Below are 24733 nucleotides of genomic sequence, written 5' to 3'. Positions count from 1 at the left end.
AGTTTCTAGGTACGGGTTTATCAGTGTTAGTGTGTTAGAGAATGATATGTTTTAAAACTGCTACATACATATATTATACATACTATCTATATTCCAGGACTTTTGTTATGCTGATGAACCAGATAGTCTCACCATGTTGGAATGTATCAACATGTGTGTCACTGTGGTGGCCTATGCCTCAGATTCTGTCAGGGGGGCACAGATGCTGGTGGGTTTTACTTTTGTGTGATTTTATGATTATTTTACAGAATTATTCAGAATAGTTTTAAAGAAATCTGTAAATGTAGTAAAAAAATAATAATCAGATTAACCTGGAAATTTTTATTGCAATTGAAAATAGAAAAACTATCCATCAAAGGTGTACAGAATTGCATATATGTTCTTTTACAAATTTCACACTTTTAGCCTTTAATTTCTTTATCATCTCAGACTATCCTGGACGCCCTGCTTCCCCAGTACCTACAACACATACGCCCTGCCAAGAAGAACCATGAAAAAGCCAAGGAAGAACTGAACATCATCATGAACCTTGGGGTGTCCATGAGAGCGCTGATTACCAGTTGTGATGCTCTCACAAGGTAAAGAAAGATATTCTTAAAGTCTCTTCAGACTGAGACAACTTAAGCCTAAAAATTGGGCAAACTTGAGTCATCATTGGATCAGAAAACAGAAAGTTTTCTATGCTTGCTTTAACCACTGTGTCATAATGATAACAGTGTAACAATTTGTTTTCTGGTGATGCTCGAGTGCTATTTACTGTTTGCATTTGATTTTGTCTGAACTGATCAGTTTTACTCCCTCACTGCATAAGTAATTTTAATCCTTAGCATATTTTCTCTTCTGTGGCATAGTGCTAATTATTTTATATTTCAGTTGATCATGAAATGGACATGGTTTTCAATTTAAAGAATCTGCATTTGCTATGAGTACTTTTTTTTCTGTCATAGTTTGATTTTGTTATTTTCATATACTGAATGAAATGAAATATATTATATCTGATTTTTTTGTGACAGAGAACATTATATTATTTTAGTTTTGTTATTTTCTATTAAATTCTGCATGGTTATCACAGAAATATGAGTGGTCAGCAGAAGCACCTTGAGGTGGTCAGTTCAGGGGCCAAGCCGGTCAAGGCACACATGGGTAACCACCTGTTTGCTGACCGGGACTCTGTAGACCTTAATACCAGGTAAGACTGGCCAACACTGGTCAAGACTGGTCAAATTGAAAAGTTTTGACATGATTTTTTTTATAATGGATGTCACCGATAAATCTACTTTAGTAGTCTTTTAAATAAGAATGAAAATAATAAAAAGCAATGATGATAATCATAATAAAGAGTACTTTACAATATTAAGGTTTAAAAACTGCAGATTACTCATTCTAAAATTCAATAACATATCAGTTTAATGTTATAAGAAAATATCAAGTGCATGTATCGGTAAAATGAAACTACATAGGTGTTTATAATATTGTTTTCTAAAATTCAGTGCCTGTTTAAGTTCACCTTATTGAAACTCAATTTCATTATTTAAAAATTAATAATAATATTTTATATGAAAAGGGTAATTTATAAGTTTCATTTTCATAAGAATGCTTTAAAAACAAAAAAAATCCTTCCCTCTTACATTTGTCTGATATATGTCAGTTATTTATTCTCCCTCACCAGACAAATGGAGGAGGGCACACGAACCACCCCTCAGCAACGTGAAGATGAGGACCTGGAGATCAGTGAGTACCGCCAGCCCCGGGACTCTCTCCTGTGTGTGGCTGCCGAGTACTACACCACCTGTGTCCCCAGGGTGAAAGAGCTGCGAAAACAGCTATCTGATAGCAACAGAAATGTGGAGCTGTTTGATATCAAAGCTCATACGGTATGGGGTTCTGAATTATCGATCTGAAAGTTTTTATGGTTCTCATTTTTGTAGAATTAGTTTCAGTCAGGTGTAAGTTAGTCCTGATGTGAACAAGCACTTTGTTATCAGTGGTGTATAAAATGAAAGGTAACAGTTTTCTGTGCATTTAAAGCAGGCATTTCAAGTCTTGGGCAGTTTGCATTCTATTAATTATACTATTAATTATTATATTCTTGATTGAAAAATATATTTTCCAGAGACTGGCAGAGATTGCCCACACCCTACTGAAGCTAGCACCATATGATCCCTGTACCATGGGCTGCCGTGGATTACAGAGGTAATAGGATAAAGCCGTGCTCACACAGGACTACTTTGACCAGAATTTGGTCCAACTTGCACTGTCAGACAACCATGTTTTTGCCCTTGTTCCACTTTAAAGCATTGCAGTAACTTTTTCTAGCTTCCTTTTTATTTATTTATTTATTTATTTATTTATTTATTTATTTGTCTCTAGATACATGGTCCAAGTGCTTCCTCTGACAGACTGGTCCCACGAAAAGATACGCCCCGCCCTCCATCTTCTGCTGAAAAGACTGGACAGGATGTTCAATAAAGTGACCAGGAAGTTCACTCTCAAGCAGAACTTTGACTGGTTTGCAGCAGCCAACTTGTTGAGAGGCAAGATGGTTTTAGAAGTTGTTTTAGAGAATTTGACATGGTTGTTTATTGCTTTCTGGTTGAAATTAGCTTAAATGAGACTTACAGATTGAAAAGCAAACAGATTCTCTAAAATGGTTAAATTATGAATGCAAGAAAGAAGGTTCATTGGAGTTTGAATTGGACAATTGTAGTAGATGTTTAATTTTATGAAAGTTTTCTCTTTTAAAAATTTTCAAATTTCTGTTAATTTGAATGTGAATATTTGATAGAACAGCACTTGTGATCTATTCAGTCTGGGTCATTTAAGACTGGGAATTAACAGAACTGGTTTTATCATATAGTCAGATAGTCAAGTATAACTCATTTTGACTTTGTGGCACTAAAAGGGAGTGTATTGGTATGTTGTGGATGTTTTCTACTCTGGTTTTGTATTGTTTTTCAGGATTGTACCTGACTCTGTCCAACTATCCCTCCCTGGCCTTCATCCCTTACATGAAGGTAAGTAGTACATGTATTACCACTCACAATGTAAAGAAAATGCATGAGTGATAAGGTCAGGTCAGCTCTGCAGCAGTATTAGTTCATTTTTTTGCCCAAGAGAAAAAGGTATCACTGTCTTTGTCAATTGCTAAAACATGTTTCCTATTTGTGGCTTTAACAAACAAACCATTATTATGCTCAGCATCATGTATAAGGGCACCACCACTGCCTTGAGTTTTATGAATCTATGACAGAAATTATGTGGAATGTATACTGAATTTCACTCTATTATTATTATTATTATTATTATTATTATTATTATTATTATTATTATTATTTCAGCCTGTAATCAATGTGTGTCTTGGCATCCTGTTGTCAGAAGACAAACCAGAAGGTACACAGAGTACCCAGCACAATTCTTTTGCTGCCCAGGTCCCCCAGCTGTTCTGTTCTTCTGTGGTGAAACTGGTGGCCATGCAGATGGCAGCACTTGGGGTGAGTCGAGTTTTAGACCCCGTTCCCATACCTAGATCATGCAGGATCAACCTATCTCCAAAGGGTGTCTCGCTAAATTATTTTCAGCTTAAGCGACTCTGATGCCTGGCACACCTACTGAAGCTGTTTTGGGGTAATTAACTATCGTTTAGCAGCTTCAGTAGGTGTGCCAGACATCTGTAGTGCATAGTATAGTATTGGGGTGTGTGGTATGGTACAATATATAGTACAGGATTTGCCTAGCTCTAGTAAGCCTCAGATAACTAATTTTCTACAACAAAATAACCTCGTCCAGAGATGAAATATCTAGATTATGGAGGAATAATATACATTTTCATTCACTCAGGAATTTTGTTTCTTCCCCAGGACCAGTACACATTGGAGCAGGTGTGTGGGGGCTCTGTGTACACAAGTATGGAGAAGACGCAGAATGTGCTCATGAACTTCATTGTTCCACTCTGTATAAGAGTGGGGGCAGGCAGAAAAGGTAATAAAAATATAATCTTAATGGATAAAGTAGATTACCCCTGTTATTTTGTTTCTGGGGTGTTAATTCCACTGGACTATAATCTTTAAAAAAAGTCAGTAACTTACATTACATATATCAAGTACTTTATGGAATGTTTGTCACAGTTGAACAGCCTAGTGACTGTCACATGTGACATACTGGTGAACACCTTCACAACTACCACAATGTCACATCTAACACATTTTCAAATTCCAATTTTAACACATTCCTTAAATAATATATTTTTGACTAAACAATTATTTTTATATTTTGTCAATCTTTTATAATGAATGAAATTTTGATTGACACGGTCAATCACATTGTCATTGTAGACTGTCCCAAAGTACGCCAGGAAGACATCTCCTATGCTTTGACCATCATTCTGAATACTCTGGTCCCGCCTGTGAAAGTTCCCGTACAGCCCGTGGGAGGTTTTAACAAGCCTCACTACATGTCAGCTAGCGACGTTCACAACTCCAGTGTGTCCTACAGCGAGGCCAGGTCACCCCAATCTGCCATTAAAGAGAATGTATTTGATACTGCTTTCCTTGGTACGTATGATGTGTAAATATTTTAAGATAGAAAGAGAGAGTTTTTTTGTGTGTGTGTGTATTCGGGCTGCAAGTCATACTGCATGCCCCATTTTTATTTATCTCTGATTTTACGATTTAAGCTTATCAGTATGTCTGCTGGGATTCAAAGTAAAGGAATGTGGAAGTAACTACAGGCCCCATTGCATTGATATAATTGATTTCTCTCTCAGGTCTGAAGGTATTGATAGTTTGCTTCCCCAAGGAACTGAGCTTAGAGTGGCAGAGAATTGCCAATTGTATCAAGGAGATTGGACACAAAATGATAGGTAAGACATGACATTCATGGTATGATATTCATGGTATCAAAGTGGGTCATGGTATCTGTGGTTCCAGGAAGAGACATGACATTCATGGTACCATGATGGATCAAATAGACACCACTTGAAAAGATGCTTTTGGGTTTTTGAAAACAACTTCGTCCTGTAGGCCACACTTTTAGAAAAAAATTAAATACATTACTTTTGGAAGGTGACAAAAAAGCAGCTTGTTATTTCATTGTTTGTGAGGTTAGAAAATGCAGGTCAAATCTTCAACATTGTTTACACGTTAAACTTTTTATTGGTAATTTCCCTGGAAAGATAACTAAACACTTCATGCTGCTATCTGATATGAAATTTTTGTTACACTTTTGGTGACAAGGGTACTTTCATTAGGTACCTTCACTGAGGAATTGCACACTTAATTCTTTTGAAATATATTGTTCACATTAAGTATAAGCAAAAGGAATAAAATATTTTCATTATTGTTATTGCTTAATGTATTTTTAATGTATTTATATATTTATTTCCAGGTGGAGCAGCCTTGTGGAGGTTTATGGACTTTGTTGTGACCATTAGATCTCCCCTGTTTGTCCTACTTCAGTCCTTCATCAAGTACAAGGTTTGTGAAACTTGATCTTTAGCAATATTTATATCATATAATTATGCATGAAATTTAAGTGTAGTCTCTTGCTGTGCTAAAACAGATTTCTATGTAAACATTAAGCTTGGTAATATCATTCTTTTCTCACAACTCCTCAGCTTAAATGATATGATTTTACAAAAGTTAAAATTATTTTTATATTCTAGCTTAGTGATAAGAGGTCATTGATCTTCTCTCCAAATTAAAAAAAAAATAGTTATAAATTAAATACATTTTTCTTGGCCAGCTGACTAAGCTCCCATGTGAAACGGAGATAGAGTTTCAGCTACAGCAGCTGGTGGCCAGCAAAGTGAAGAGTTTCAGCCTGGCGCCTCCCAAATCCACAGGCACCATTTTGATAGAGCTTGCTAACGAGCTACGCCAGATCAAAGAGGAGCTGATCCACTATGGTAAATATCAACAGTGTTTTCTTTTCTTGCATTGTTTGTTTACAGTAGTAGTTGTAATGTGTTGTCCTAGAAGAACTGTCATTGTTATGCTGTGTTTATGTGTGATGTAATTGCTATTGTATATACAGTAGTGTATCCCTTAATACTGACAACGTAAATATTAACTATCGATCTTGCTATATATACGTAAATATATATCTCTGCAGATCATCATCATCACCATCATTATAGGAGAGGTATGGTGGAGTCACTAAAGCATGCATTTGAAATATGGCTCTTTTATGTACCATGTTTGCATTTTGCTCTGAATGCAATGCTAGTTATTTTGGAGATGTTGACATATGCTACATATTTTATTAAAATATGCTGTATGAGCATTTGATCTGTATATACAATATGCCCTCTATGTGTTGTGTAAAGGTATAGTATTGTGATGATCATTGCGCTTCATTATTTGATCTGTTCACATGCAGTGCAGTTAGTTTACGACATTAAGTCAGTTCTTTAGCATCAAGAGTTTATTTATTAGAAAAAGCTACAAATTAAAAATACTATATTGTTTTGATTCATTTTTCAAAACTATTTTTCACAATTTTTTGTTTTCGTCTACTAATCAACATTTCAAATGTTATTTAGTAATTGTTTAATGATTTTATTTATTTATTTTTGTTCCTTAAAATTTTATATCAGCAATGTTTGACCCACGTTTTTGTATGTTTGATGTTTTTATATGTTTTAGTTGTTTATGTGCACTGTTGTTTATGTGTATTTTGTATTTGTTCACCTTTGTATTGAAAATCAAAAGGTTTTCTTCAAACTTCACTTTAAAGTGAAAACGTTTGCATAGTATGTAGCTGAGAATTCAATGCATTAAGGCACATGAGCTCAATATATATAAGTACATCACTTGCACATCCTACAAAACTTTAAAAGCTTAGATTATTTGGAGGAAATACTCCATGAAACAAATTTTGATTGAACTTAAAATGCTTATCCCACCATCATATTTTATTTCAAATTTATTTTATTCACTCATTCATACCTTCAAAATGTGCCCAAATAAGTCCTGAATCATTTTCAAAATGGTAGCCCTGACCAAAATTCAAAGCAACTCCCTCCATTTGAGCCATCTATCTTGATTGAGAAAATGAAATTTACACCCAAAAAAGTTAATTTGATTAAATCCCATTTATTTCACACTTAACTTTAACTTAAAGTTTCTATTAATATTTTATATAATATTTTGAGCTTTTGTGTAGCCTATGAACCCAAAACATGACATTTTCATTTGTTTATTCTGTTATTAGAAGGCATCATGTATTATATTTATGATAATCTGTTATTTCTGTATTGTTTTTGATGGGCACTAACACTACAAATTGGAACTTTCATTTGTAGGATGTAAGGGAATGAGAAACTGGCAATGAAAAAATATCCATGTTTCATTTTATTCTTTCACTTGTGAAAGAAAAAAAAACAATATTATACTTATGTTGAAAAGAAAGCATGATACTTATGTTGAAAAGAAAGTTCTTCTGAATTTTAGAAATACCCCCTTCAGTTTTGCCAAGTTATATTTTGAAGTACTGCTTGGTTTCATAGTTGTACAATTTTACTATAACTTTGCTTGCAAGCAGTATTTCAAGTGTACAAAAAATTGGATTTTCATCAGTTTAGAACTTTGTTGCTCTTAATCTTTTGCCTTGAACTGGACATTGTCAAGACCAACATTTCTCATTCCCTTCTTTCCCATTATGTGTAAAGTAGTGTTATCATTTATCATGTCTGTTCATTTCTTTGGCTGTATAGAAGATAGTAGGAAGAGTGCAGCTAGCTATTTCAATGATAGACGTCGATCCACATTGAAGTTTGCAATAGTGCATGAGAATCAGAGTGGGTTACGCATCGAGGCAGTTGCGCCGTTTCAAGTGCCTGGAGTGAAACGCCTCAGCAAAAAAGGTATGCAAGCTGGCAGGTAAACGTTATGTGGCTGTTGATGTGTTTGTTGGAAATGTTCACACCAGTGTTTTTTGGATCGTATTTTGGTCAAAAGTGCATTGCTAGATAACCAGATTATACATGTATGTACATAGACAGCAGGTTCTCATATTAACAAGTAAAGCAAACTGCTGACCTGGAGTAATTATGTCTGACCAGACTTGTAAACTTACAACAGGCAGCTGATCTTGATATAAATTGAATGGAAGTGGTTAGACATGATTCAGAGCCCTGTAGACTTAAAATTATATAGCTTGCATTAAGGTTATTGTTGGAGAATGTTGATTTGTATGTGGACAGCCTCCGTTGTTACCATGAATGTTTTAGTGAAATATCAGAAAATGTTCAGAAATCAGATTTGTAGGTTTACTGGATTCAGTTTGCATGTTTCTTTTTTGCATACTAATGAGTAAACTAAAGCATAAGAGGTTATTGCTCAGCTAAATGTGTAATTATGTGCCTTGTTGTGGAATCATTATATGGATTTGGTCATTGATCATTATCATAAAGAGAAAGAAGTATGTCATCTTTATCAATTTTGTCAAAAATCATTATAAATATTTTGAAGACATAACATAGCTGAAGGTTTGTATAAAATGTAAGTAGTTGAAATAAGTAGGTTAGTAGAAACTGTAATGGCAAATGCAGAGTGGCCATTTTGGATTTATTGGCCATTTTGGAAAATTTATAAATGTATATTTATGCAAAAAAACAAAAGCATAAGAAAAGCCCTTTATTAGTAGTGTTAAATTAGAAGGTATGCATATTAAAATAAGAAAAAAATACCTGATCATTTTAGCTTGGCATAGTATCACTGCAGCTTCTAATCAGAGAAAATTGATGTAAAAGCACATGTATATACTCATGAACACGCAAACAAATGAAAGACTACACAGAAATTTCAGAAATGTGGACAATTTATATTCATCCTAACTTTTAAACTAATACTTGTATATGTATACAATAAAAATCTTCATGTGAAAAAAATGTTTTCCCTTTTTTTCTTTTGTTAACACATTCACATTAACTACAGTAAAGATTTACTGACACAATCAATAGTAGTATGTCAGTTTATTCGAAGCACTAGTATGTAATTCTTAACCTCACTTCTCTCCTAGGCCCTGCATCACGGAGCAGCTCCACCAAAACTCGCCACAGCATCAACGATGACTCTCCTCACTGGGAACGCACCCCCTCCAGCAAGAGAATCAAGGTGGCAGAGGCCAATAGGATTCTGGACAAGTTCAGGAAGGATGGCAGCGAAGAGTCAGAGGCCAGTACTGGTAAGCTATAATGTATTTCTTGATGTAATGAATGATTTTAGAAAGTTTAGGTCCAATTTACTACTACAATAATAAAAAAATTGTTATTCTAACATACAAGGGGATCTTCTTGTAATATGTGCATGAGGCAAGTTTACCTTGTTTTTTTTCTAATTTACTTCTTCATCTATTATGTCATGATCACAGTGGCTACGTATACTATGTTCTTTTAAAAATGAAAATTCTGGTGTTAAGCTCACACATCTCTTCCATGGCTTTTACACAAATTCAACGTGAATCTTCTCTTCATCCATCTCAAGGATCAGGGTACAAGAGTATAGAAGATATTGTGTGTCCTTTTTTATTTATTATTATTATTTATTTATTTATTAATTAATTTATTTATTTATTTATTATTTTATTTTTTTGGACATGGCCACTTCTACCTCTTCTACCAGCATTCTGTCACCTGTCTTATGTTTTTAAGATTCTGAACACCACCAAGAAGCAGCATGGCACATTTCTATGACATGCTGCTTCTTGGTGGTGTTCAGAATCTTAAAAACAGATTTGCTGCATATTTTTTTTCAGCTGCCGCCTCCCCCACCCGTGTCCTGCAGAGACAACCTAGCGTGTTCCACACCGCATATATCGCCAAGCAGTACAGCGTTTGTGACGAACTGGACGACATTTTATTTGAGACGCTAGAAGACCTGGAGCCACAGGCTTTAGAAGGTAAGGATTGGCTTTTATTTATTATTTATTTAAATTTTTTTTATATGATTATAAATTATTATCTGAGATTTCTCTTATCTTAGAGTTATTTATTAGAGTCTCAGTAGTTCATATTTGATGAAGCAAATTTTTTCACCTTTTTTGTACAAGTACAAAGTTTCGATCTTGAAAAATTCTTGTTGATTGAATGTAGATGGTATTAATCTTTATTCTAATGGATATTTATGAATATTTATGGAGCTGATTACTATAATGAAACTACAAAAAAATATAGCTGCATATACATGGTATATGTAAGGAAATAATCAAATGGATTTTAATTTAGACCAAAATTGATACAGGCCATCATGTGAATGCTATAAAAAAACATATACACTAGCTAGGTAAATATCTTATGAGAGATCTTTCATAAATAATTTGTAGTTATATTAGAACATCAATTATGAATGTATGTATTCACGTAATATATATGTTATTTTAATATTAAGTCTAAGTGACTCAGAATTCTAAGGATGGTTTATTTAGGATGTCAATGAAATGGCTTTTTATGTATTTCCTGGAAGATCTGTCATGACAATTTAATTAAACTACTTATTTTTTCTGTTTTCACATGTTAAGTGGTTTTACATGCTGGCATAGAAGGTAGATGTGGTTCATCTTCATATACTTATTAGCTTTCTTTTCTACTGTATATTTGTACCTCAAGTGGTTTTTATGTACAGACACAGATGTGTCTGTACATATTGCCATCACCTGCGTCTGTCGTCGCCGTCATCGCCGTCGCCGATGCCGGTGCCGGCGCCGTGCACTTTCCTTGTTAACACGATAAGTGGAGGGCAGTTTTACTTTTTGGCTTTATATTTACATAGCTGATGAATATTCATAAAACGCAGGTCAAGTTCGAAAATCAGCATGATCGGGCCATTATTGTAGAAGTTATGCTGTTTTTTCACTTTTCAGCATATATGCAACCCTGTTAACACATTTTAAGGAAAACCGATAGGCCTGTTGTCATGAAACTCACAGGAGTAATCAATCTTACTAAAACGCAGGTCAAGTTCGAAAATCAGCATAATAGGGCCGTTATTTTATAAGTTATGCTGTTTTTTCACATTTCCTCAGATTCAATTCTTAGGCATGTTAACAGTCTCATTATTTAACTAATAAGATTCGTAAAAGTGTTTGTTTGACATCTCCTGCATCTTTACAACATTGTTAGTTGATTATGTAAAAATGATGGTAAACTTGTTATCGTGTATTGTGTAATAAAGTTTCAAAAATGGAAATAAACTCATATCATTGCAGTTTGTCAGATTCAATCATTCACTGTGTTCAGAATCTCGGAATGGAAGAAATTGGACATTTAACACTGCTCTATTGATATTTTTCCCATCTCATCAATTTTCTTAGTTGATCATATAAAAATGGCAGTAAACTGTTTATTTTGTTTTATGTTAAAAATTGTTAAAAATGAAAAAAAAAATCATTTCAGAACAGTGCTGTCTTGTTTACATTTTGGCATTTTCAAGTTGTGACTTTCAAGTTGTGACTTTGAAGTTCTATGGGCCTGAAGACCTTTGCTAGTCACATTATCTGAATATCCATGATACTAATATTTTAGTATTAAAAATTGATGGTCATTATGCTGTTAAACATTATGTAATATTGCATCAAAATGTGAAAAAAACCTATTTTGGGCACTGCTCCCATGATGACCATTTAAGAAAAACCATGTCACGTACTGTTGTCAAACTTACAAGAAAGAAACATGGGACTAAAATACAGCTTCAGTAGGCAATGCAGTCTGTTTGGTAATTCTTTCTGCCATTTAAAGTTTTTTTTTTTTTTTTTGTGAAGTTCCACAGGCTTGAAGACCCATGCTAATCACATTTTCTGAAAATCCATGATACATATATTTTATTATTAAAAATTGATTGTCATTATGCTGTTAACCATTTTGTAATATTGCATCAGAATAGAAGAAAACACAACTTTTGGTGCTGCTGCCATGATGACCATTATGGGAAAACCATGTTACTTATGATTGCCAAACTTTCAAAAAAGAAATACAGGACTAAAATGCAGCCTGAGTTGGAAAAGCAGTCTAATTGACTTCTTTTTCTGGAAGTTATACATTTTCAAAGTGTGAACTTGAACTCCCATGGGCCTGAAGCCTTATGCTTTTACACATTTTACTTACATTGGCATTACCTGTTGAGCATAATTGAAATTTGATGTTGAATTTGCAGTTTAACATAATGTACTTTTGCATCAGAATTGACAGTAGCCTATTTTGCTATTTCCTGCTTTTTGTCTGTACATTTGACAGCTTTGCTGCCTTGTTGATGTTTGAAGTCTGAAGAATACATAGTGAAAGAGCAGTAGGATTTCAGTGTGTTTAGTGTTTTCATACATAAAAAATGATTGATAGCTCAGTCTTTTTGTGTCCTGCTGTAATCACTTTAGGTCTGATTGAAACATAGTTTACAATGAATGTTTGCAGTTAACTTGAAATTTGTTTAGGTTTTATAGTGGTATTTTTAGTATTGATACACTGTCATTGTTATAGCTGATAATTAGGGAAATATTTACTGAAATGTTAGGTTTAATTAATAGACCAAAAAAAATTTTTTTTTTTGAATTAATATCAGGGAGTATTGTGAAGAGATCGTTTACTGATCTGGCACAGAGAAATAGATAATGGCTTCATTTTGAATGTACTGAGGAAGAGGTGGGGGGGAGACTTTTTCATAGGTTTATATGTTAGCTGTCACTGTGGTGGTTAGATTTCATGACTACCCAAATTCAAGAATTTTTTCCTTTTTTGTGAGCAATTTTCAAAGGTTGCTTGTGCTATTTTTGAAAATTGCAGATAAAATAAAACACCTCATCATAAAATGCACATATTATTGTAGTATTCACTTTGCTTAAATTCATTTGTAAGAATGTTATTTTTATTTTCTAACCCTAGAACTTAAATAACTTGCAGCTTTATAACTACTAGTAATACTTGAGAAGGCTGTTTTTAACATTGTTGTGTACGTGTGGTGGTATAAAGGTATTAGATGTATACTGATGTTGTAATATATGTACCTGTTATTTTCACCTCAGTTGTGAGGTGAAAATTATCGAATTAAGTTTTACATTTAATACACAGCTTCTCCCTTCCAGTACTTCACATTATCAATTAAATTATGTGGTAATTGAAAATATTTTTTTAAATCACAAAATGACTAGTCTGAGTTTTAAAATTTTACTTTGTACAAGAACAAAGAAAATGAATTGTACCTTACAAAAGTCTAATTTTAAGGGTTGAGCTGTGTATTTTTAAAACTTATTGATGTATTGTTGTCTGTATGTAATAACCTGCCCCCCCCCCCACACACACACACATACCTTTTGTGCATGTAAAAGATATATGTATAAGATATCCCCAATACAAATATGATTACATGTGGTATCACCAACTTCAGTCTAGTAAACATCACATGTTGTACACAAAGGCAAAGCACACAATACACATTTACACAAAATGTACAATAAGATGCATACTAGTATATGCATGGACATTCCTTCCCCCCTTACCCTGGTCCTAGCAAAAAAAAAAAAGAAAAGAAAAAAACATTTAATTGTGTATTACGGCCTTCCCTTTGACTGCTATACACCCATATTTTATATTTTATATTCCAAGTACTAACCACACCCATTGCTTTCTTAATGTAATATCTTCCCTTGTGTCCCTCTGACAGCTGTAGAGAACAGTCTAACTGTTGCCAATGGGAAAAAGCTGGAAAGTTCTCCATATAGTAAACCACCTGGTTGGCACCGGCGATCCGTCCACACTCTTGGTGGACCAACCAGGGTCTCTCAGCGCCGTGAACGGATCAGCCAGGAAAGCGTATATACGATAGCCCGGGAAACTGTGGAGGAAGGCGAAGAGAGCGAGGAGGAGGCTGTTTGTGAGAGGACGGCTTTGCTCCACTCAGAAGGACGCAGTGCTGGCGGTGATGATCGTGAAGATGACGATGATGATGAAGGTGAAAATAAGTCGTTGCTCAACAGCGAAGGTGAACCTCATGATGATGAATACTTTTCAGGTTTGTCACTGCTGCCATGGCAACTGGTTTTGATTGACAGTTTGGCATTTGGCATTGAAGTCTTGAGAAAGGAATGATGTATTGAGGAGCATTTTCCTTGCCTACTTACATCAAATTGTGATCATTTACTGATGGCCCAACAGGACTGAATTTAAGAACAAAATTGTTTTATACACCATCTGCAGATATTTTGTGGAACCACTGTATTGTTTTGGTTGTGTGTTATGGTAACCAAACTGATGTCTTGTAAAAAGTGTTGTATTGGTCACTTGTTGATGTCCTTGTTGTTGGTCCATCATGTGAAAAAAAACCTTGATGTACCTATTGACAAACTGGTTTGGAAATGGAATTGGGCTCTGAATTCCATTTCCAAGCCAGTTTAGGTATAATTTGTAGGAATAATATGCATGGCATGCTGTCTCAAACCTGAATCCTGTTCATGTCACATCCACCCGTTATTCCCGTCTCACCAATCACAGTGAACATGACACTTACAGCCCCAATACAACAACGTCCAGAAAAGACATGTTTGACACTATCACATCTACAACAGTCACACCTTGCACAATGATGCATACAAACCCAGTGTACACAGTATGGCAACCAATGTAGTCATATTCAAGAAACTAGCACAATGATGCATACAAACCCAGTGTGTACACAAAATGGCAAACAGCACTCTGTTTCAATCAATGCAGTCATATTCAAGAAACTTTATTTTCCAGACCACAACCTTTGACAGAGTTGAAAGTATCAGCTTTGACTTTTATGAATTATATTAATTGAACAGTAATCTTCAAAGTATTAAATTGCCTACTCATAATATGCATGAAAGTTTCACTTAAACGATATTAGTTTATTTATTTTAACACTATGTTTTATCATTGTCATTGCATATTGTTATTGCATCTTGCATTCCATAATTGATTGGTTGTTGTTGTTAATACCCTGCATCTTGTGCATTGTACCATTTTTGTTTGTTGCATCATTCTTATTGTCATTGATTTACTTATTGTTTCTGTTGCATTGGTATGTCATGTGCATGCTTATTGTTTTGTTGCACTATAGATGTCAGCACCACTCAGTCACAAACGCCTTCGCCCTTCTTTAGACAACGTCACAATCGTGTTTATCATCGAGGGAAGTTAGTTAGACATAAAGCTTCATATGATGAGGATGTTGCCCAAACATTAACACGTAGGAAAAAACTGACGAGGCAGTCAGCGACTGTCCAGGAAAGTTTATCAGATAATGAGGAGGAGCAAGGTCAACAGAATATAGGTCAAGGTCAAAATGAGGTCACAGAATGTGAAGGTCATACTGAGGAGGAGAAAAGCAGTGATGAAGGTGTGTTCTTTAGTTTGTGGTTTAGACCAAATAAATAAAATAAATGGACCTGATATGAATATGATGAATACTGAATTTTCAATTTGTTGCATGTGAAATTTGTGGAAAAAGTGAAAGAGAGATTTTAAAAAGTTTCATGAAATTTTAAGAACAATTAGTGATGTTGGTGATAAAAATAATTAAATTTGGGAAGTGCCCTTTATTTCTTTTTCACTAGAGCACAACCAGAGCAAAACTTGTTAAAGCAAAACCAGCAGATTGAGGTGGAAGCTGCTTACTCACTGGGGTATCACATATAGCATATTAATGTAAATAAAGCTGACTAAAATAGCACCTGCACTTTGATGGTCTCAAAAATGTGTCTTTTTCAAAAACTCCTCAATGAATATGTACTTATATATACACATTTAAAAGTGTAATAAAAACTAATATATTTCAAAATTAATCTAACATACTTTATATCTAACTTTAACAAAATTAAGAGTTCAGACAAGGAATATTTTTGGTCAGAATTAGGCCTAGTTTATTATTAGACACTTGAATACTAACAGGCAAGGGAATATGACTAATTTGGTTACAACACAAGTTGCAACTATTTTTTGATAAAAACAGTTCTTTTCAAACAAATCTTTTAACTTAGAAGTCAGTTTGACCAGTGTTAATCATTTTTTTTAAAGAAAATTGTGAAAATAACAAATATTTGCATACATTTATTTCACCTGGCATAAATGCACTCCAGACAAGAACTGTTTTAGACAAAAAGTGAGTTGTTTGCACTTCAATGGAGGACCAGATTGTCTTGTCTGAACAGTGGTGAAGTGATCCATTAGAACAGGGGCTGCTGCTTGGATTTAGTTTCTTGCATGTGTCCAGGTATTGCATTATGGTCATTGCATAATTGTTCTTTCTTTAAACAGGATGCTTGCATTTGAATTATTCTTACATATTATAGGAACAAATTTGCAGGTACTAAACAATGATACATGCAAGAAATATTTTGCAGTGTTTTTTTTAACAATTATTTCAAGGCTGCTTATCTGTTGGCATTTTTTGAATAGATTGAATAAACTAGGGTTGGTTTCCTGCACTTATTTTAATAAGTTAAAAGTTAAAACTTCTATTTGAAATTCACGGGTGAAGACAGGGAACAACTCGATCTTTAATCTATAGAGAACCATGGCTTTTTGGAATGATAGTCCAAGCATTATAAATTGTGTGATATTACACTGGGTATGATACGATATAACTGATTTTGTGCTTTGATATCACAGGATTGCGATATTGTGCTAGTTGTGATAGCACATGGCTGTGATATTGCTCCAGTAGGGATTTCACAGGGATGTGATATCTAACTTAGAGTGATTTTGCAGGGTTGTGATATTGCACTCGGTGTGATACTATGTGTCTGTGATATTGCTCTTGGAGTGATATCATTGGATTGTGATATTGCACTAGGAGTGATATCATTGGATTGTGATATTGCTCTTGGAGTGATATCATTGGATTGTGATATTGCATTAGGCCACACTTTTTTATTTTTATGGATGACATCCTCTGGGGACCCCAAAGTCGGTGCGAGCGGGCGAAAAAAAAAAAAAAAACAGTCCAAAAAAAAAAAAAAAACTGCTTCAGAAAAGTTATGTTTTCAGTACACAGCTGGAAACACTAATTTACCACAGAAACACGTATCAAACTAACAACATGTCTTTATCCATGCTCTCAAAATATTAAAGCATTGTGAATAGGGCCTACTTCGTAGAAAGGTAAAAAGTCATGAATATATATGCTGCATATTACCAAATCTATTTAAGGTTATTTCATGCATTCTGTTGGTATAGAAACCAATAAAACAAATATCAAATAAATAGCGTGTCTTTATTTGTACTCTCAGAAAATTAAAGCATTGTAAACACTTCACAGAATTGTTTAAAAAATTAAGCAAAGATAGGCCTATGCTTCCTACTACTAAGGTAATTTCGGTCGATGCCATTTTGTCTACTTCGACTCACACGCTAGCAGCCAACTATCGGGTGGCCTGTCCGACCTTCAGTCCACCAAATACCGCGACGCTCTTGTCGACCCTTTTTTCGCTCCAAAAAGAAACTGGTATGTGCTGCTTTGGACAGAATGTCACTGAAATTTTCCGGGCGATGATTGCTGGCCGCGGCCAGCCTTTCGTAAAATTGTAAAAGGGTGATATCTCCATGTCCAATATCAATGGCAAACCAATCCAAAACGACGGCCCCCGTTCTCTTTATGACTTTAATTGTCGTGTATTTTGAAATTAATGCTAGAGATGAAGTTGACGGCAAAACGGCCATATTTCCATGTGGTGATAATACGCATGCGCAGAAAGCTCATTTTCCACACTCGGAACTACTCGGATGTCTCCGCAGTCGACAATGACAGTATGGAGCTTGCGGAATTAGCAGAGAATTGCCGATTGCATTTTCCGGCAAATTCAAAAACGATGTTTGCGACAACCGACTTCCTTTGGGGGGGGGGGGGATTTTTTTTTTTTTTTTTTTTTTGGAGAACGGACGAAAATCGGTGCGCGCGCAGGACGTCATCCATAAAATTAAAAAAAGTGTGGCCTTAGGTGAGATATAACCAGGTTGTGGTATTGCTTGACGTGGATATAACAGGGTTGTGATATTGCATTAGGTGAGATATTAATATTAACATGGAGTGGTTACTACCTTCACCTAGCTGCAAAATCATGTATTAGACTCTTTGTGTTAATGTGTGACTTTGTTCTATGATTAACATACTTATGAAATATACAGGATTATGTATCCTGTATCCTTATTCTATACAGGATTATATATCCACATGGAGGCATTGGAGCAGCATTAATATCAGTGATAACATTAGGGTTGTATTTAATTTATTTAACACTTAATTGACATTATTTGATGAAGTTGAACTGCTTATTGTTTTGGTGATAGAGCTCTGGGTGAAAAGTGTGACAAAGCAGGTCCAGGGAGTAGCATAGAGTAGTGTTGGGGGGGGGGGGGGGGGGGGTTCAAATCCTGTCCTCCCCCCCCCCCCCCCCCCCCCCACCCACCCACCTTAAAGTTAACCCAGGTTCTACACAAGGGAATATGCTGTCTCACTGTTTTCTTGCTCTTTTCATTGCAATGGGGTTCTGCATCGATATCAGTCTGCAAATTTTCTTGCTTTCTCTTCTCCTGATGTATTACAATATATTATGTATAGGTGATTGCTGGTTGTCACCTTTTGGCTCATATGATTATAATTGTTTGTTTTAATTATTTGTGTAAATAATTATGAGGTAGTTACAAAGTGATAAAATATTTGAGTTTACTTTAACATTTCATGATATTGAGAACCATATTTTGGTTCATACCTTTTTTGATTTATTTTTTTTAAATTCCTTTTATGTTCTTGGTGAGGTAAGTACCAATATTCACATTTTATCTTTGAGAGAGATTTCACACATAGAAATGTTCAAACTTTCACATTCTCCACCTTAGCTGCTAGTTCTTTCGATGAAGAAACCAACGGGGAGCCTTCGGCATTCATAGAAACTGCAAGTGATGTTAGAACCCATCGCCTTCAGAGGGCAGATTTCAAGAGTCGTAAAACCTTCAAAGTGAAAAGGATGGGCACCAAGGCATTCAGTAGGCGGAGTCAGACCAGAGACAGGGAGAGAGTGGCAGGGGTTGGCCCGGAAACCATCGCCATAGCAGCAGAGGAAGTACAACCCACACAGGTCAGTTGCCAGTTTTTATATTTATTTTGAATGTGATGTCTGGTGAGAAAGGGAGAGAGAGAGAGAAAAGAAAGAGAGAGAGTCAGAACAGTTAAAAATTATCATATACCATTTATAGGTAGAAATTTTAGATTTTCATACAATTGAAACAGTATGTGGAGACTTAAAATAATGATAAAGATTTTCAAGTTTGAAATACAACATGTATGTACACGGTAAAGCTATAATTTTCAAAATTACAAAGTACAGTACTCGGTATAATTTAAAGCTTATATACAATTTATAGTTCATATATAATTTTTCCCTGGCAATTCCAAATGTATATACATGTTAATGGAGACGCTACAATTTTTATACATTTTCTAGGTCGAGATGCAAGAACTGAAGGAGATTGCAACAGAATGTGTCACGGAACAGGTAGTACCCCAGACCATCATACAGGAAGACAGTGTCGCAGAACCCGTGGCCCAGTTCAGTGAGTGGACAAAATTCCATCCAATCATAGTTGATGACACACATGATCATGTGATAAACAATATCTCTTGCTAAAATTGTTAAAGCAGTGGGGATTTTAGATTATAACTTCAAATAGGGAAAAATGTAATGCCATTCTTAATTACACATCTATTAGTAGCAGACAAGGGACACCTTACAGCTGATGAATAAATGAAAGCCTGAGTATGTAATACTGTAAATGCTAGATGTAAATCAATAATTATGGAAATAATGCTTTTATATTACATCCTGAAGGTCTGTTACGGAAGAGAGGCAGTCATGGCGGATCCGGGATCATATCATCTCCAGTCCTTGAGGATATTCCAGAGGGACTGCAACAGAGATGCTCCTCTCTGGAGGAGACGGACAAGATCGGGGTGACACCCAGAGCTGGACAAAGTCCCTTGAGAATGGCTGTCAGCAAGTCCCATACTGAATTACATGGAGAATTGACCCTGGCTCAGGTGGGGGACAGCTAGGGCTCTTTATCATGGTGCAGTGTATTTTTCTGTTTCATACTATTTTGAAGGATTAAAGCTTTGATAAGAAATGGAGCCCTCGTGCTAGACACCGCCAGTTAAAGAGATTCATTTTGATAGGTCTAAACAGTTGGAAGTGAACTTGTGAAGGACAGTAAAACCACCCATTGCATAATTTTATGTTAGGAGCCGTCAAAATGGGTGTGAAACAGAAAAGTGCACTAGTACCACACAATGTGTCATTTCTGTCATAATGAACACCAAAATATCAGACAACCTGCACTTTGCCTTGGGAGGGATTAAAAATTTGCACACTTTATCATTTGTTCCTTAAAAGTTATGAATAATGAAGTTATTATTTATATTGCATTTCCAGTCCCCTCCAAAAGGCCGCTACAAGCGCTCTCGTTCAACAGAGAACATCTTGGATGCCTCACGCAGTGGTGCCCCCAGTGGTGCGCGCTCTAGGATCGCAAGACAGTTGGGAAAGCTGGGGTTGCAGTCATCGCAAAGTATTAGCCGTTCTCCATCTATAAGTCCACGTCAGTCGCCAGCAAGGGAAAGCGATCCCCTGCAGAGATACAGCTCTGCGGAGTCAATTCAATCCATTACCAGCAATGAAGGTGCATCCCTGCTGAAAAAGGAAAGCAAAATTGCAAGGTCTGCAAATCATGGGAAGGGAATGGACTCAACCAGAATTTAAGCAATGCTCCAGTTAACTGAAAGAATTTATGATGTGCACACAGATTGAAAAACAAAATTGAAAGGTGCCCCAATTGAATATTGGGATTTGTACTCTGGTTGCATTAGTTAAACATCAGTTTGCGATTACAAAATGGACAGTACGTGTTACATGACACTTTCAATAATAATGATATTCTTACTTAGAGCTTAAAATGCAGGCCTGTAGCCAGGGGGTTAGGGAAGTTCAAAAGAACTGCCACTTTTGCTGATAAAAGGCCCCCTCTGGGTAAAATCTGATCTTGGTACATTAAGATTTTATGGTAAAAGGTCTACTTTTTCAGAAAAAAAGACCCTCCCCTCCCCCCCCCCCCCTTTGGAATTGCTGGCTACGGGCCTGAAATGCATACAATGTGCCATTTATAAGCATAACAATCTCAACAATGGTGAGATCAGTATGTACATGTAAGATTTTTTTCTGTGGGGAAATTTGATATTATTTATGGTGGAAGAAAGTAGAAAATGAACAAAGCAGGCAGTGGGTAAAAAATTATGTTGTAATAAACTTACAGGAGACAACAGATCTTGCGACACATATATAATGCTTACTATTTTTCTGTGGAGGAAATTGATATTATTTATGGTGGAAGAAAGTAGAATATGAGCAAAGCAGGCAGTGGGTAAAATATTGTTGTAGGAAGACAACAGGTCTTATGACACTGATGTTATGCTTACTAGGAGGTCAGAATCTCTTCCCTTCTATTACAGTGCTTCTTTTTGTGAGAGCCATTATACACATATATATTATAGTTATATTTCTTATATAGCAGTACTTTTTACTTGTTATTTTTGTCAAGTTTAGTTTTATTCTTTGGGCACTTTTGTGTAGCATTTTATCTTTTTTTGAGGTAATATTGTTCTTTTTTAAAGTCACAAATCAAAGGCTAGATATCTTTCAGCTATTGTTTCTGTCAATGTAATATAAGGCATTTGATAAAAAAGAAACTTAGTTAAAACCCTTGTATTAATCCTTCACTCTATTTATCTTCAGCCACATTAGGTCTATATGCATTTACATATATGGTTATCAGTAATTCAGTATATACGTTCACTCACATGCATGCACACACATACACCCCATTTCCATAGATTTTTAGATCGATCTATCCCTGTGGGGAGTCTCACTAGATTACTGTCAGCTTGGCCGGCTTAAGCATCTGTCCAGCCTACTAAAAGCTGCAAAGGGGTAATAAACTATGGTGCTCGCTCGGCTGACTGCAATTTAGCCTGAACCCCCAGGGAGTTAGGTCGATCTAAATCTTAATCTCTAGATCGATCTAAATCTCTGGGAAAGCACCCATACACTCCTATATTTATCCTTGGTAAATGAAGACATCATCTTGTTGTATTTATTATATAAGTTCCTTGTTTTAGTGAGACAACAATCCTCATAAACATATGTTCTGTTTCCTTTTTAGAAAAAATATTGTGACAGTTGTATACAGTTATTCCTTCTTAAATATCGTAGTTAGTTGCTTCTGATCGGGCTTCATATCAAATATTAGTCAAAATGAACAGTGCAATAATTCTCTATGCTTGTTTAAAATTATGGTAAACTTAATTTATTATAGATTACTTAAATGTGTTGGGCCAGCTTTACAAACCAATATGTAATGTGATATACATTTAATGTTATACTGGTACATGTGTATTTATTATTCTGTATTACCATAGCTCCATTTTCAACATCAAAAACACTACAGTTTGGAATCAATTTAAGTTTTAAATCTTTAAAGCTTTCATGTCTGTAAAATACATGAAGTATCTGTATTTTTGCATTTAGATTATGATATTCTTTCTCTTTCCAAATGCAGGTTCAGGGGTACATGCAGTAATTTTTGGATGATATGGTATTGATGTGAAGTGGTATTGAAATGGTGGCGGTAATTGATACATATCTATGGGACCATTCCCACAGATATTTGGATCGATCTATCTCCCTGGGGAGTCTCACTAAATTGCTGTCAAACTAACTGGCTTAAACGTCTGTCACGCCTAGTAAAGCTATTACTATTAGGGGGTAATTATCTTTACCCCTAGCTGATTTGGTAGGCGTGACAGAAATTTAAGCCTCTTGAGTTGATGGCAATTTAGCGTGAACCCCCAGGGAGTTAGGTCGATCCAGATGGAGCGATCTAAGTATGGGAACCCAGTCTATGTGTATACAGTATGTACCAGTTCAACTTACAAACTGTCCAAGCTGTATTAGTATTATGTTGTTGCCAAAAGTCTTACGGTTATTTACAGTGGTGAGGTACAGTAGGAACTATAAATCTCTATCCTCGTTACACTCTATATTTATATAATTATTTTTCTTAGACTGGTAGGATTTTATGATTCCAAGCAACTGGGATATGTATAACTATATATTTCTGCTGTTATGTCGAAAATAAACCAGTGTATGTGTTTAACATGTACTAGTGGGTTTGTTGTAACATTTATTTATTAAATATATGAAGAGATTTATTGAGACCTTAATACAAATAATGTAACTAATGCTTGAGCAAAATGAGTCGAATTTGCACTGCTTATGTAATTTCTTTAAATTGTTTTTTCACTGGTTAGTTGTGTCAGGTTCAGACAAGATGTATTCTTCCATGCATTCGAGCCGTTACACGCGGAGAACGGTCTAAAAGGTGAACTTTCTAAACGCCCCTTATTAACACTTAAACTGGCCATCAGCGTCAGCGCTATTCACGACGTACAATCGAAGAGGACTTAAAGCACATGTACACCTTACGCAAAAGTCTTAGTTCATGTACAACAATGCGGTCGAGTCGTTAAGATGAAAGTGTAGGATAAAACAGAACTAATTTTGTTGTCAGTTTCCTGAAAAAGGCCATCATGAAACTATCAGCGAAGAAAATCTTAAAAGAGCGTGGGTATAGCTGAGAAGATATAGTTATTGACAATAAATTTTATTCACTTTTTTAAGTTTTCAGGAACAGGCATAAGTGCCCATTCTCTCAGATGATAAAGAAACACTTAAAAAATCTCAGACGGCATAATGATGGTCTATTTCCTAAAATGATAGTTTCATAGCTTTGTCTCTCGTTTCTCCCCATAAAGTTTTTGTTTTGTTATATCTTTCTAGTCGTGAACATAGCCTCCATTATGGTTGTTTCACAAATACGCTTCAGGTACAACATTTTACACTGTAAATCACTACATTTAATATTCCATTTAAATGTAATTGCGTTTTTTATTAGAGAAAAAAGAATTTGTTAATATTAAAGATATAGACTAATGTTGAGTAAGAGAAGATAAGAGAAACAATGGGACGGCTAGACCACTTATTTAATATTTATGTAAGCTTTTCGGCTTATGTAAGGGACCGTCTTTGTTGGTATATGTTCGTCATCCGAGACCGTCTCTGTCCGCTGCTCCTTTACCAAAGCCTGTCATGATGGACCAGTCTTGTGTCAGCCTTAACCGCGTCCTCGCCAACTTTTATCTAACGCTCTACATTTTTGTAATCGGTCGCAACTGTCAAGGTTAAAGTAGAATGTGAAAAGCCGCGTTTGTAGCCGGGTATCTTCAATAAAAGGAGAACTGCATTCTTCAAAAATTATGTCTTCTGGGACCTGTTCAATATTGAAACGCTCTGACCGCTCTCAGCAGCGGCGATATGTGGACTTGGTCATTGCCCACCCCTGCTTCACAGCAAAAAAATAAAAAATAAATAAAATGAATCAAGAACTTGGGATTGTTTTGCCAGGTGACCGCCCCTTGTAAATACAGTATGAAAAGGTTCACGTATCTAAGTTACCTGTGCGTCAAACTATAGGTAAGGCCGACCTCGAGGACCCTTATAGACCTTGCGTAAGTTCTATACATTTTCAGTAGCCGTTCTTTGCATTATTTAAGTTTTAACCCGGGCAGTCAGGGTTTTCCTTAAACTAATTAATATGGAAAAACCTTTTTTGTTAAAGTTTTTTTTT

At 35.4% G+C, this 24733-nt stretch overlaps 1 protein-coding gene across 2 annotated transcripts in view; it reads left to right on the top strand.

Annotated features, from left to right (window-relative positions):
- Window positions 1-23209, top strand: part of LOC106175032 (protein unc-80 homolog) — a 63415-nt gene extending 40206 nt beyond the window's left edge. For both annotated transcript variants that reach the window (XM_087016857.1, XM_087016856.1), the window contains 23 exons: window positions 98-208; window positions 430-578; window positions 1073-1189; window positions 1670-1874; window positions 2114-2193; window positions 2371-2534; window positions 2959-3014; window positions 3339-3491; window positions 3858-3978; window positions 4332-4550; window positions 4763-4858; window positions 5383-5471; window positions 5740-5902; window positions 6109-6138; window positions 7712-7861; window positions 9019-9183; window positions 9754-9897; window positions 13647-13964; window positions 15063-15341; window positions 18839-19077; window positions 19444-19552; window positions 19828-20036; window positions 20428-23209. In XM_087016857.1, the coding sequence (XP_086872983.1) occupies window positions 98-208; window positions 430-578; window positions 1073-1189; window positions 1670-1874; window positions 2114-2193; window positions 2371-2534; window positions 2959-3014; window positions 3339-3491; window positions 3858-3978; window positions 4332-4550; window positions 4763-4858; window positions 5383-5471; window positions 5740-5902; window positions 6109-6138; window positions 7712-7861; window positions 9019-9183; window positions 9754-9897; window positions 13647-13964; window positions 15063-15341; window positions 18839-19077; window positions 19444-19552; window positions 19828-20036; window positions 20428-20754 (3693 nt within the window). In that variant the 3' untranslated portion in view covers window positions 20755-23209. The remainder of the gene's footprint in view (window positions 1-97; window positions 209-429; window positions 579-1072; window positions 1190-1669; window positions 1875-2113; window positions 2194-2370; window positions 2535-2958; window positions 3015-3338; window positions 3492-3857; window positions 3979-4331; window positions 4551-4762; window positions 4859-5382; window positions 5472-5739; window positions 5903-6108; window positions 6139-7711; window positions 7862-9018; window positions 9184-9753; window positions 9898-13646; window positions 13965-15062; window positions 15342-18838; window positions 19078-19443; window positions 19553-19827; window positions 20037-20427) is intronic.
- The last annotated feature ends 1524 nt before the right edge of the window (window positions 23210-24733 follow it).

Source organism: Lingula anatina, chromosome 7, assembly GCF_051362555.1.
Source record: "Lingula anatina isolate TDL-2025a chromosome 7, LinAna3.0, whole genome shotgun sequence".
NCBI lineage: Eukaryota > Metazoa > Brachiopoda > Lingulata > Lingulida > Lingulidae > Lingula > Lingula anatina.
This window is presented reverse-complemented; position numbering and strand designations above follow the sequence as displayed.